Raw genomic sequence first — 14,550 nt, 5'->3', positions numbered from 1 at the left:
GATGGCCATTCCCTGGAACTGGACTGAGGCCACCAAAATAAATTTTCACATAAGGCACTGATCAGTTTATAGACCCCAATATTTTACATATCTTGAAACTATAAAAGTTACAGCATAACATACAGAAACATGCTTACAAATCATTTTAAGTATTACAATTGTTTTTCATGAAAAAGGAAGGGAACTGTCCATAGTAAATAAGTTAAACAGAAAACATTAAGAATGGCACTTGAGAATATTCTGTTGCTTACCGAAGATCAAGACCCTGATTTTGCCAGATGTTTTCCATAATTCGAATGATCTGAAGTGTCAGCATATCCTGACGTAAATCTGAAATATTCAAGTACATACAGATGATGTGGATTTTATAAGATCAGAACAAAAGCTTTTTGTAACATGCCATTTTATTTAGTTTTTTCCAATATATTTTAGACTTGGACAGTAGGTTGTGTATTTCACTAAAGTTATGTTCTCTAACATGTATTATCATTATGCACAAGTCAAAAGCAACCTTTAACGTTTAAGAATTAATGTAAAAGAGTTGGGGTAGTGTCAAGATTGATTATTAAGATACAACTTTAAAATCTGCCTGGATTAATGAGATAGATATCAAACATGGCTTTACAAATTAGAGCAAATAGTCTAAAGCATTTTAAAATTTGAATAGTATTAAGTTAAATAATACTGTGGTAAGCGTATGAAAATATTAGACAAATCAGTTTCAATACTACGGAAAGTACAGTGCATACATGAGTCATGTTCTAAGAGGAAAAAACAGTTCAAAATATTGTTATGAGAGAATGGGTGTTTGAAAAAGAAGAGCCTAGGAGAAAAGCTACAAAAATACTGTGCATGTGTTTGTTTGTTCATTTTTTACATGTCTATTTCTTTAGAAACTCTAATTAGCAAAGCCAAACAAGGTATGATTATTTCTTTAACATGTATTCTACAAATTACTTAGAAAATTTTTTAAAGTCAACAGGCAAGGTATGAGAAGAGAAGTTTATGTATAAACACACAACTCTCTGGAATATGTTAACCAGAATATGTATGTATTTTGTGCCCTTACCATCTCCATTTTTAAAGATGATCTCATTGTTTTGAAACAACAGTTCAGACATAATATCTGGGTTTTCCCAGTTCAACCACAGTGGCCTTTTTGCAGAGGACATAATCCTGCACTCCTCAAGCCTACAAAAAGATAAGATTTCTTCTAAATAAGTGTATTGTTGACATTAGTGAATGGTGTTTTTGTAATATTCCTGCTCTCTTCACCTTTCCTTCCCCCAACACTTATGGCTGATATGACACTGATGGGCCAAGATGGACAGTTAACAACCAATTTTCATTCATGAGCCTTAAACTTAAAGCAAGAAGTGCACTAGCTTGTGCTGCCTGAGAAGGGAACTGGCTGTATATAATCTTCAGCAGCATCACTTCTGGCCAAATAATAAGGTTCCTCACAAAAACTGCAAGCATTATTCTGTGGTCATTTAAAGTTGTTTTATTGATGATACTGGCTTAAGGTTAAAAAAGTATCCACTATACAATTTTCTTAGTACAGTTGCAAATTTTAAAATCTTTTCCAAGATGCACTCATTTCAGAAAAATGGTCTACTTAAATATTTTGATAAATTCCAAAAGTGAAGAACATACCTGAGATTTCCCAGCTGATGAGCAGGGTTAAGAGGAGAAATAAAGCCTTGTAAAGCATCCATGAAATCTGGCCGCCTCATTTGTTCAACAAGAAACTTCATCTGTACCTGAAGGGTAATCACATTTAATTTGAGAGCTTTTTGATTATATGAGAAAGATGTACATACATGCTGGGTTTTAATTTTGATTTAAGCTGTAATTTTGTGTAATGCAAGTGTTAAAAAAAACAAAATCCTACATTAGCCACATATCACCAGAACTGAAGCATTATTTTTATATTACCTGAAAATAGTTGTATGACATAACTTCTATTTAAATGACCTACTCAACTGGCCAACAACAGTGGGTACAGTAAAAATATCTCCAACACCTGGTAAGGAATTTTATTATTTACTGGAGTAAATAATACACACTGTTTTAACTAACCAAATAAAGACCCAATTATTATTAAACTACTTTTAAACATTCTTAATTCTTGTATTCTGATAACAGTAATACCTTTTGTGTCTCATCCTTCTTCTCCTGCTTGAGAATATCTGTGAGGTTTATCAGTTTCTCCATAGCCTCCACCTGCCTGCTCAAATGTTTTAGGTACATCCCACATGCTCGACAGTAGGACTCCAACAGTAAACCAAATCTCTGGCTTACATTTTTATTGTGCATTTCAGACCTATCAAAAGAGAACATTTTCAGGTAAAAAGAACATTTACAAGTATTACTGTTTAGGGCTGATGCTGTCCCTGTGCCCTTTCTCTCAGTGGGCACCATTTCCAAGGGACAGGCCTACAGTTGCACTTCTCTCAGAATGGAATTCCACAATTCAGCCCACTTTTAGACTGAACAGACCAGGCAACAGCGCCTCCTGCTTACCCCCCATATTACCTCAGCAGGTCCAACTGGTTTTGGTCTCTGCTGTAGACCCCACCCTGGGAGCTGTGATCCCCTGGTAAACACAGGGACAGAACAGCTTGTTCTAAACAGTATGATTTATCCATCCACAGGAACATAACAAACAAAGAGAAAATGTTTAAAAACCAATAAAAGCATACAGCCTTGCCCAAACATAGCATTTACCTCATGCAACTAGGTAGGCCTAATTTAGCCTTGACGCCCTTCCTGTTTTCCCAGCGAGTTACTGCCTGCTTCTCTGCAGACCCTCTATCCCAGGGGTCTCAAACATGCGGCCCGCGGAGCTCTTCCCTGCGGCCCGCGGAGCTCCCCAGGGGAGCTCCGCAGGGGCCCCCAAGAGAAAAGCGGAGGCTCCCGCCTCCGCCCCTCTCCTGGAGCCTCGGTGCATAGAGCGCCGAGTCTCCGTCCGAGCGCCTGAGCCCCGCCCCGATCCGAGCCGCGTGGGGAGGGGGCGGGGCTGGGAGCTCTGGGCTGAGCGCTGCGCTCGGCGTGGAGCTCCCAGCCCCGCCCCCTCACCACGCGGCTCTGAGCGGGACCGCCGGAGACGCGCTCGGGTAAGGGGGGGGGAAGCGGGACCCGCCGGGGCCGGGCCGGGGGAAGGGAAGCGGGACCCGCCGGGGCCGGGCTGGGGAAGCGCTCAGGGCTGGGGCAGAGGATTAGGGTGCGGGGGGATGAGGGGTTCATGATGTGGGGGCGCTCAGGGCTGGGGCAGAGGATTTGGGTGTGGGGGGATGAGGGCTCTGGCTGGGGATGAGGATTAGGGTGCAGGGTCCTAGTGCCTGCCCTCCGCCAGTACTGGCAAGGCAGGCTTCCCTTACCCTGAGCCTCTCCAACCCCAAACCCTCAGCCCCAGCCAGAGCCCTCATTCCCCCCGCACCCTAATCCTCAGCCCCAGCCCTGAGCACCCCCACATCATGAACCCCTCATCCCCCTGCACCCTAATCCTCAGCCCCAGCCAGAGCCCTCATCCCCCCACACCCTAATCCTCTGCCCCAGCCCTGAGCGCCCCCACATCATGAACCCCTCATCCACAGCCCTCACCCCACACTCCAAACCTCTTCCCTAGCCCTGAGCCCCCTCGCATCATGAACCCCTCATCCACAGCCCTCACCCCACAGCCCAACCCTCTTCCCTAGCCCTGAGCCCCCTCGCATCATGAACCCCTCATCCACAGCCCTCACCCCACAGCCCAACCCTCTTCCCTAGCCCTGAGCCCCCTCGCATCATGAACCCCTCATCCACAGCCCTCACCCCACAGCCCAACCCTCTTCCCTAGCCCTGAGCCCCCTCCTGCATCATGTACCCCTCGCCCTCAGCCCCACAGCCCTCACCCCTGCACTCCCTCCTATCCCCAAACTCCGTCCCAAAGCCTGCACCCCCACCCCCTGCCGCAGCCTGGAGCCTGCATCGAGCACAGAGCCTGCATCCAGACCCCCTCCCCCACCCAAACTCCCTCCCAGAGCCTTAGGCAGTAAATCTAAGTGCGTGTTTTGTCCTTTGAGTGAGGTGCATTACTGAGTGTATATATTTATTAAAACTGCACGCGCTTAGGGGAGGAGGTGGAGAAGAGACAGGGCAGGGGCGGGGCCTCATGGAAGGGGTGGATTGGGGGTGGGGCCAGGGGCAGCAAGGGGGCGTGTCAGTGATGCGCCCCTCGGGCCAATGCACTAGTCCTCATGCGGCCCTCGGGGTCATTTGAGTTTGAGACCCCTGCTCTATCCCTAAGACTCAGAAGCTCAGCTTTTCAATTATATTCAATCTCTCTGTTTGAAAGTTCCTGCGTAGAAACTCTAAGGGTGTCAAGTGGAGCTCTTGTACTCCCCTGCAATGGGGCCTGTCAACCCAATTCCACATTAGTGGAGGTAAACCTCCAAGGAATTATCCGCTCCACTGTCCATCGGGATTGTCTACACTCAACCATTAACTTTTGGTTCCTAGAGAAGTTAGTTAACTATGGCTGATTTAACGTAGTTACTCTTTCGCCAGCAGCACAGTAACTCAAAACCCACATGGTGTGTATATGTATATAAAAATATTCATAAAATTCATTTAATTCCTACATTCTTCACAACAGGCAATTTTAAAAGGCTTTGGCATATAAAAATAATTTGAAATATCTTAAATTTAGAAAGCAAGCAATGGATATGAGCTAATTATCTACAGTGGCTATGTTCATGTGGAATTTGCTGATAATCACCCTGTACATACCCAGTTACTGACTCCTCAGCAATCTTAACTTAAATTTCAACATCATTCACCACCTATTTTTTTAAACTTTTCATTATACTTTCGGCAGTGATTTAAGTAGAAAGACAAAGTGGAACAATGATCACGACATAGCATCATAGGACTGGAAGGGACCTTGAGAGTCATCTAGTTCAGTCCTCTACACTCATGGCAGGACTATGATATAATGCAACAAAGATCTAACCATAGGAATAGAATAAGTATACAGTAAAGCCAGAGTGGCTGCTTCAGTAAATATTAACTAGAGGACAGGAAAGATTGAAAGAAACAGAAGAGAGGCTAAAGGAGGAAGACCAATGAAGAATGGTGATCTTAAGGGGGAGCATACTTTCTTAGTGATACTAAATGCAGTAATGAGGTCCTGAACAAATAAATAATAATTAAAAGTTATTGATCTTTGTGTAAACCTTCCACTGAGAACAGTAGGAGATCTATTGTGGATTGAGGGAGTATGGGGCCCTAAATTTATACCCTTAGCCCATCAGAGAAGGAATTCAGTTCTCTTCAGTGACTGAGCATGACATTTCTACCTTAGATACAACGCTGGCTACTACTACAAAAAAACAAACAAAAACAAACAAAAAAAAGTAGTTTACCATCTTCTGTATCTTTCCAAACTTCGACACCTAAACTGACTACAGATTTGAGAACTAATTTTGTTTGGGGAATCATGCCGCTTATATTGAAAAAAAAACAAAAACAAACAAACAAAAAACTTATAGTAGGTAATAGCTTAAGAAAAAAGGACATTTTAGTCTGACATTTCATACCTCTAACTACTGTGATATAGCTTGGTGGAAACTCACCATTACCCAAAAAACTTCCCAAACAAACTTACTTTAAGTGCCAAAAGAAAAAGTGTCCTATCCTTTGATTGGTCAGTGCCTTCTTGAGTAAAAATCTCACCAGCAGATTATCCAAATATTGCTCATATTTCAGAACCTATTTATGGGCAAGAAGAAATGAGAATTTGGAACTGTAGCTTTCATTTTACAAATATTCCCATGGATAATACACATCCAGACACATACTACATAAAAGAAGAGCCACATTCTGGAAAAGGATTTTATAACTCAAGAATGTCTGGCCCTCATATTTTAGAGTTTGTAAATTTTAGCAGGTATTATTCCAACCCTGCCTAACAGTACACACACTGGATAAGGTCCAAACTTACCACCTATCCGACATTTCCTTTATTGTTAACTTAACTGACACCAAGCAAATTTTAGCCTCATTTTGCTAAGGTTTCTAGAATTGCCTCTTCAGGGAACCTGCCCAGTCCATGCTACAGAAAGACAAATGGTCTGGCTGCAAATGTGAATCAGCAGAACAGCTCTGTATCTCCTTACAGGATCCTAACATCTCATATCCTATTTACAGTAAAATAAACCAGGTTTGATGTTTCAAGGTTGCAACTACTGTATTTATTATCTATTTCCCAGAATCACTAGGGAATTACTGTTTGTCAAGATTTCTTCTTTCTTCTTGCTACATCAGATTTAAGAAGCAACAATTAAAAACAATTGCCACAAATATACATAACCTCTAATTTAACAGAACAAGCTAGGGTACCTGTACTAGCTGGATTAAGTACTGAGACAATTTATCATCTGTCAAATACTTCTCCAGACAGCGAACTGCGAACGCTCGCACCATTGGGTCAGGGTAATTACAGTCCAAAAGCTCCATTGCCTGTTCTGGCTTGATTGGAGGCCAGTCTTTTACCAAGCAGTACATCTGTGTGGAACAAAAACAACCACCCAACATAATCCAGACATTTTAAGCAGTTGCATGGACAAAACAATAATTGTGAAATAGACCCATGTAAGACCAGTGATCATTTTCCTGTTTAAAAATTGAATTTACTCTTTGCTCTCACAAATTACAAATGATGTAAACTACAACCTGCTAAACATTTTATCCACTATTAAAAAAAGCTATAGTAAGAATTACAACCTCAGTCATTCCATGGTCAGTAATGTCAACCCAGTGTAACTCACTGGTCAGAAATACATCAGGGATTGAGCCAGGGACCTCTAGAGGTAAAAGCATAAAAGTCTCTTGAACTAAACAGCCAGGTTCTGAAGCCACTAGCTGTAACAGACCCATATCATCTGTGGATCAGGCACAGAGGGGGAAAGAACACACACCAACCAATGGATTGCATGAGCAGAACATATTCTAACTAACGATTGCTCACTTTCATGCAAATTGAAGGAAAATAGTTTTTAAAAATCAAAATACTGTGTTTAAAATGATGTCTTTTAGCCAAGTTTCTTGAATGCAGTATATTACCTGGGCTACTTCATCTCTAGAGTTCCATTTAACAGACAAAAGTAGTTTTGGTAGAATTTCTGGGGTATTTACACAATAGTGTCTGTAAGAAAGAAAAAAATTTAAACTTGCATATACAAACTAGAGGTAAACAGTAAGTAGATTTACTCTGATCACAGCAGACTATGGCCCTCAATCCTGAAATATTATCTATCTTTATGCCTGCAGAGTCCCCCTGAAATCAGCAGGGCTCTGCATGGCACAGGTATCTGTCCAGGCATGTAAGTTTGCAGAATTGAGGCACATAATGATTACTTCTATCATCAGCTTTCCTCCATAGACGTATAAAACTGTAATATATGCTTTCCTAAAATGCTAAACACAGCAAGGCGGAACACAGTGAACAACAAGTCAGAATTCAAGTCAATCATGTGTTTTATGAAGTTACAGAATTCCAGAACCCCATCTTTATGATTCTTTATACCTGTGGCTCCAAAGGAAGTCCTTCTCTTGCTCAGTAATTTCAGACAGAGGGTCTCGTGTACAAATTGCACGGAGTTGCTCTTTGTCACTTTCTCTTAATTCATTATCTCTAGCTAGCCTGTTACTCTGTAAAAGAAAATGGTACATTATCCTTCCACACTTTTTTCTGCTCTCATGCAAGCTACATACCTGATGTATATAATGTAGCATCATTTCTACTCTATTATTAAAAATCTGTTGGTTGTTTCTTTCAATCCGAGTGAAGCTCTGTATTATATATTTTTAAAAACGATGAAATAGTGCTAGCTTTATAGTGTTTTGATTTTTGTAACTGCTTACCACCACGGGCAGGGATATCATTCCAAAGAAATTAGTTGGATGGAGGGACAATAGCAGTTGGCACACTACCATCAAATGAGATTCTAGCAAGAGCCCCATAAACCATAAGATGAAAGCGACAACCCCATCCCCATTTATCAAACTATCCAGGAAATCTGCTGCAAGGGGCAGAGAAAAAGCTAAGACTGGAGAAGCAGAATGTGGGGGAAAAAATAGGTGAATATGAGGTCTGAAAGGAAGTGTGGAACATGTCCAGGAAGCTTTGAAAATCAGCAGGAGAGTTTCAAAATTGATTTCCAATGTGACTGTAAAGCCAGTGTTCGTTAATGCTGAACAGATTCCCCAAAGGGGTAGGGACACTCAAAGTAACCCCTAGGGGAGCTGGGTGTATCCAGCGATTGAGTTCATTTAGTGTTATTTCGTGTGCTCAGAGCCTGTTACATAGATCCATTTTATAGATACAAAATAAAATAAACCAGCTTGGTCACTCATGACTCCTTGGCCCCTTCTTTCTTTCTCCCATAATTTAGTAACTTTTAGTCTATGGTTGGTGTAAAACTTCTTCGTTTTACATCATGATGCCAGAGTGATGGCGCTTCTGATATTTTGTTTGTGGAATGGTTTGCAGTGTAAAAAGACAGAATTCTTAAGGGGTTTCAGTGATGTAGAGCCACAATTCACACAGCATAGTGAAATTTTTCATCTTAAACTTGTTTCCACCAAAAACTACAGATCTGACTGTGTTAAATTTGCTGAATTGTTTCAGATGAAAAAAAAATCCAAAAAATTTAACATATGTTTTATGACATTTTAAAAATAAAAGATTTTGGATTGATTGATTTTTGGATTCAAAACAACTGATTACATAAACCTCAATGAAGTTTAACAGAAAAAAAGCCATTTTTTTTATTTTGAACTTTGTCTAAAAAAGTTTTGGGTCAACTCAAAACAAAATTCCTCCCATTTTTTGGGTACAACCAGCAAACTGAAAAATCAGTTATTCATCCAGCTCTATTTCTAAGTGCTATCATTTTTGCCATTTATTTGTTGGAAGCTGAAATGCTCCAGAAACATCTAATTTTATTCAGCTGCACACATCTTTAAATCTTTCACATTTTGAGATCTTCAGGATGCATAGTTGTTATAAAATATGACAAAAGGAAAAGCCTCTTTGCCATGTGAACCGTGCATTAAAAACTAAATTTTGTCTAAAGTTCCCATTTTGTTGTCAGAAACCCTCTTTCAGAGCTCGATTACTGGGTAACATCATTGTGGAACTACCTAGAACATCTTGGTATGAAGATTTTTCTGTAAGTGTGGCTGGTTCTCATTTGAGAAACAAGCCAAACTAGAATCATCCAGAGACAGACGGACATATTGTTTTGTCTTTTAAAGAGTATTATGTCTTAAAGTGTACATAAAATATTTTAATGTAGAGGAGCTGACAGATTATAGCCTACTGCTACCTACTGCCTGTTTAAAAAAAGGTACATAATAGATACTTAAGACTGGAAGTACTATGCTTTGCCTTCAGTTTTAGTTATGTCATTTTTTTGTTTACTGTATTATTATAGTAACTCACACAAGGCATGGATCATGGTGTTATATGGGGACATTTAAAAATGGCTTAAATTAAGTCATGAGCATTTCCAAAGGGAATGAACATACCACACTCCCTTGCAGCACATATCTACTGAAAATCCCTCCTTGACTTGTTCCCCACCCATCTCCCACCTGATTAGTAATCCAGCCACTCTAGCCTGTGCACTTTAATGCGAGCAGCTTCTGAAGCAAGTGAATTGGAGTCAGATATGAGAAGAGGCAAATTCTTTAGAACTACCACCAGTGGAAATTTTTTTTAAAAGAACATGTAATAGATAAAGCACAATAATGTCTATTCCAAATGTCTCGGAGACATCAAAAACTGGGATATATACTTGATGTTATGGCAAGAGATGCTATGAAAAAAACAAAAACAAAAAAACCTAAGGCAAGAGAGAATTATGGGAAGTAAGTTAGTGGATAAAGGATTCATGCCAGGAGTGGGGAAGCTATATATTCCATCCTATAAAAAAAGTCACACATTTATGTACTATTTATAAAATATGATTAAAAACTTTCTAAAAGCATGCATTTATCTAGCTTCTAGTAGAGGCTCGTTGCAAGTAGAACAAAGCCAAATTAAAAATAAGGAAACAGAACTAGCATACATGCTACTGTCTAGAGTTAAAGCATCAACTAAAAGACAAACCACACTTCTGAAACTCCTTTTATAGCTGCAGCTGTTATAAACAATGAAGATTACTGTAACAAAGTGATTACAGAAAAATGATTTTTCAGTTTGTTTCTTTAGTTCACTCTTTTTCCTATACAAGTTATTCAGTTTTCCTTCTTGTTTGTGTGGGTATTTGTTGAAAAGTAATCAGGCAGGGAAAAAAGAAAATTTCTTTGCATACTATACACATTGGTAAGTGGATTTTAGGGGATCAAGGGTGGCACTGGAAACTCATTTTTCAAAACTGACTAGATTTCAAGTTGACAGTTCCCCCTGTAAATTCAATGTAGCATAAAAGTTTCAGAAAGTGACCAGGAATCAGGAAGCTCAGTTCAAATCTAGATTTGCTTTTAATTCATTATAAATTTGGAAAGATCCCTACATTTTCTTGACCTTCACTTAATACCACTGTAAAATAAGATTATTTAAAGCTACACCTCTACCTCGATATAACGCCACCCAATATAACACAAATTCGGATATAACGTGGTAAAGCAGTGCTCGGGGGGGGGGGGGGCTGTGCACTCCGGTAGATCAAAGCAAGTTCAATATAACACGGTTTCACCTGTAACGTGGTAAGATTTTTTTGGCTCCCAAGGAAAGCGTTATATCAAGGTAGAGGTGTATTTGCACATGTTGGATCATAAGACAAAATGTACCTGTATATTAGGTCAGAAAGTTCATGGTTTAGGTCAAGCCCAGTGGGAAAATGCATTTATCCTGTTGAGGCCAACATCAAAAACTTGAAATTCTATGAAGTGTGGGACAGTAAAGTAGATAATATATACATTTAATATTTGAGAAAGCTTCTGAAATATTTGACGTAACAATGGATCTATAAATGCTCCATTATAACAGTATCTATGCCTGATCTTAAATATTTCTACTAATTTATTGGTTAAAAATGCAATGTAGTGCATTTCAAAATTAAACAAAAACACGTTTATTGTTTTGTATGTTAACAGAAGATGTTTTATAGAACACCACTAAGGTAACTTGGCCTGGTGATTTCCACAGCATCTGCGACTAAACTTATTTAAAATTTTTGACAAGTATATTGGTAATTGGTAAACTCTAAGTCTGTGTCGGATCTTGAATGTGTAGCATGCATTGTCTTGTCCAAAGTTTTATTTTCACGTTACTTGGTGTTATTACTATTATACAGCCATAAACACACGCGGTACTTTACAGAACACACAGCTCCTGCCCCAAAGAGCTTATAAGATAAAAACAGGTAAGACAATATAAGGAACAACAGGTATGATGTGGAAATATCAATAGTGATGAAACAAATTTAGGAAGATTTTATGAAAAATGTTTTAAAGAGGGATTAGAAGGAGCAGCAAGAGGATACTTGGCAGACAAAGTAGGAGATTATTAGAGTTTTAGTAGGTAGCAGTGTTAAAAAAAAGAAAAAGGAGAGAGTATGAGTAGCACTATGCATTACTGAATTGACATGGAAATGGATGCTAATACACCTTTCTCCACCTCTAACTGCTATGATCTCGCTCCTGAGTATTATAGGGATGAGCAAGCTGGTTCAATAGGAAATAAACACCCACCTAACCTTGAAAAACAAACTCTGAATATTTCTGAAGTTCAAAAAATATCACATCATCTTTGTTGTGCCTTTAAAAACTATTAGAATTTATACCTCTCTGCATTTTCTAGTTTCAGCTAAGTATAGAAGAAACAGTACTGAGGTGGCTATATTTGAGCCTTAAAGAAACCAGAAAGCCTCTAAAAAATTAAAAAGCATCTGTTCTTTCAAGATTTATAGTCAATCAAGAAGATACAAATATGCACTCCCAACTTCTAGATTCTCACATGACCATCCTGCAAGTCTGCCTCGTTCCTACTTTAAAGCAGCTTCTGCAATTGAGGTGAATTGGACTAGTAATTAATGAGCAGATTTGTGTCTATCTGTGATAATCAGAGGAACCCCACTACTAATCTGTCCCATAGATGGGAGAAAACTACAGCATTCTGGAATTACAACTCTCACCTATTGCATACTATTACTTTCACGTTGAAGAAAGAGAAATGGGGACAGTCAGGAGAGTGCTTTGTAATTTTTAAAGGTACCACAGTCATGGGCTCAAAGTAAGAACCTAGACAGGTTTCAGCTACTGTAGAGATGAATATTTTAGAAACTACTAATTTACAAACCCTCACTATAGTCACTACTGATCTCTCCCTTGCCAATCCTAAGGACATTCTCTTCAGTCTTTGCTACCTTTAATACTGTTGACCACCCAGCTCTCAAAACTATCTTCATCTTATGTGGACTTACAGCCCTTTCTTTCCTGGTTCTTCACCTGCATGTAATCTCCTTCAGTGTTGCCTTTGATTTATCATCACACTTCAAGTTTGTTGAGGTTTTTCAGAGTCTTTCTCAGTCCCCCTTCTCTTTTCCTGTGCAACTTCTTACATAAGGATGATCTCTTATCACCTCTATGCCAGTGACTCTCAGATCTACTCCTCATCTATCAAGGACTGCATTTCTTCAGTATCTTCTGCTTCCTCAATCTTAGGCTGTCAAACGTATAAACTGTCTTTCCTTCTTCACCCTTCCCCAGTTTCAGACAACTCCACTATCCATTGGGTACTCACTCAAGCTCACAACTTTGGTATTATCTTAAAGTTGTCCCTTTCCTTCTCCTTTCACATGCAGGCCCTTATCAAACCTTGTCACATCTCCTCCTATGTTACCACCAAAATCTGCCTCTTGTTCCCACTGCTATGCCTTTTGGTTCATAAAGTAACATCAATCATGTTACCTTAATTTTCTGTCAACTTTGTCCCTCCTTTCTCTTTCACATTTCTCTTTCTGATCACAATTTAAAAACAGGAGGCTCTTCAAGGAAGGGACTGTGTCTTTATTTCTTTGTATACTTATTTCTTTCACACTTTTGATCATGTAAGTTACAACAGTGATGATGATAGCCAATACTGTAAAGTTAGGCAACTAAATTCACATTTAGGCACCTAATAAAATGAACTGACTCAGAGGTACTGAGCACCCACTGCTCTAATCAGATTCAAACTTCTCAACCTCTCTGAAAATCAGGCCACTTAGGGTTAGATCATGCCTAGCACTAACATGGCCGCACAAAGGAATTGGGGCAGGGTGGGGGGGGGGGAGAAATCGATCTAAGTTACGCAACTTCAGCTACAAGTAGATGTACTTAGATCGACTTACCGTGGTGTCTTCACTACGGTGAGTCGACTGCTGCCGCTCCCCCGTCGACTCTGCCTGCGCCTCTCACCGAGCTGGAGTACAGGAGTCGACGGGAGAGCGCTCGGGGATCAATTTATCGCATCTAGACTAGACGCGATAAATCGATCCCTGCTGGATCAATCGCTGCCCACCGATCCAGCCGGTAGTGAAGACATACCCTCAGCTTCAGTGACACCTGAGCAGGGTGGAATGATTTAAATCAAGGCAATTTAAATAATCAATTTTAATCAGCTTTTCCATTTGTACTTCAACTGTTTTCTAAAGAAAGGTGCATTCTCATTGGTTGATATAACCATTAAAACATGCTGATTTACAACTAAATAGAACTAGATTTGGTACATTATAACAGTTACTTAAGCAATTATATATAGCTTAATATTTTCAGTTTTATTAATTGGACATGTTTAGCATGTTAGAAAATGGTGAATGATATATTGCCTATTTACTAGATAATTTTTTGCTCATGATTTGTGTCAAGCTGTATTAGGATAGCAACTAGAATTTAATTAAACACAACAGCATATGCAATTTATTTTTATTATACAAAACAAGCCCTTAATACAGTACATGACCTACTGTGCCATACTCAAAGCTTGATCTCAAAAGTTAAGGTTTTTTTCCCATTTTCATTCTTTATAAAAAAGCAGCCTTTAACTCAGTTTTTGGTAGAGGCTCATGGATTCAGCATATTTATTTCTCATTTAAAATGTTTTAAGAGATAATAAGAAGTTTAGGATTTAACATATTTTGTATTACATTCAGATTTCATTTTAAAGAGTTATTTTTAAAAAACAATTTAATAAAAAATATCTAATTTAAATAAAAATTATGTTTTAGTTTTTCAAAAGAAATCACTGATTTCTATTCACTCTGCACCTGATGCTCCCACGGGCAGTGTGCCTAAATTACCCTTTCCCCTCTTATTCAGGACTGCATCTTAAAGACACAATTTATTCCTTATTTATCTTCAAAATATGACACCCAAGTCTGAATTCTGTGTGCTTGTTTTAAAGAAGGTGAAGCGCACATAACTCTAGCCACCTATGTTTGAAACTTTGACCAATAATGGTAATAGAAGGAGCCTGCAATATGTAGACAACACAGAGCCCTACTTATCATTCACCAC

General features: G+C 39.3%; 1 protein-coding gene across 2 annotated transcripts in view; it reads right to left on the bottom strand.

Annotated features, from left to right (window-relative positions):
• PIK3CA (phosphatidylinositol-4,5-bisphosphate 3-kinase catalytic subunit alpha) overlaps positions 1–14,550 on the bottom strand; it is a 78,929-nt gene that overhangs the window by 10,254 nt on the left and 54,125 nt on the right. For both annotated transcript variants that reach the window (XM_045029945.1, XM_045029946.1), the window contains 8 exons: positions 7,571–7,695; positions 7,108–7,189; positions 6,385–6,549; positions 5,651–5,754; positions 2,155–2,326; positions 1,657–1,763; positions 1,070–1,191; positions 252–330 (listed from right to left, as the gene is read on the bottom strand). In XM_045029945.1, the coding sequence (XP_044885880.1) occupies positions 252–330; positions 1,070–1,191; positions 1,657–1,763; positions 2,155–2,326; positions 5,651–5,754; positions 6,385–6,549; positions 7,108–7,189; positions 7,571–7,695 (956 nt within the window). The remainder of the gene's footprint in view (positions 1–251; positions 331–1,069; positions 1,192–1,656; positions 1,764–2,154; positions 2,327–5,650; positions 5,755–6,384; positions 6,550–7,107; positions 7,190–7,570; positions 7,696–14,550) is intronic.

Source organism: Mauremys mutica, chromosome 9, assembly GCF_020497125.1.
Source record: "Mauremys mutica isolate MM-2020 ecotype Southern chromosome 9, ASM2049712v1, whole genome shotgun sequence".
Lineage (NCBI taxonomy): Eukaryota > Metazoa > Chordata > Testudines > Geoemydidae > Mauremys > Mauremys mutica.
The sequence above is the reverse complement of the archived record's forward strand: the minus strand, read 5'-3'. Positions and strand labels throughout refer to the sequence as shown.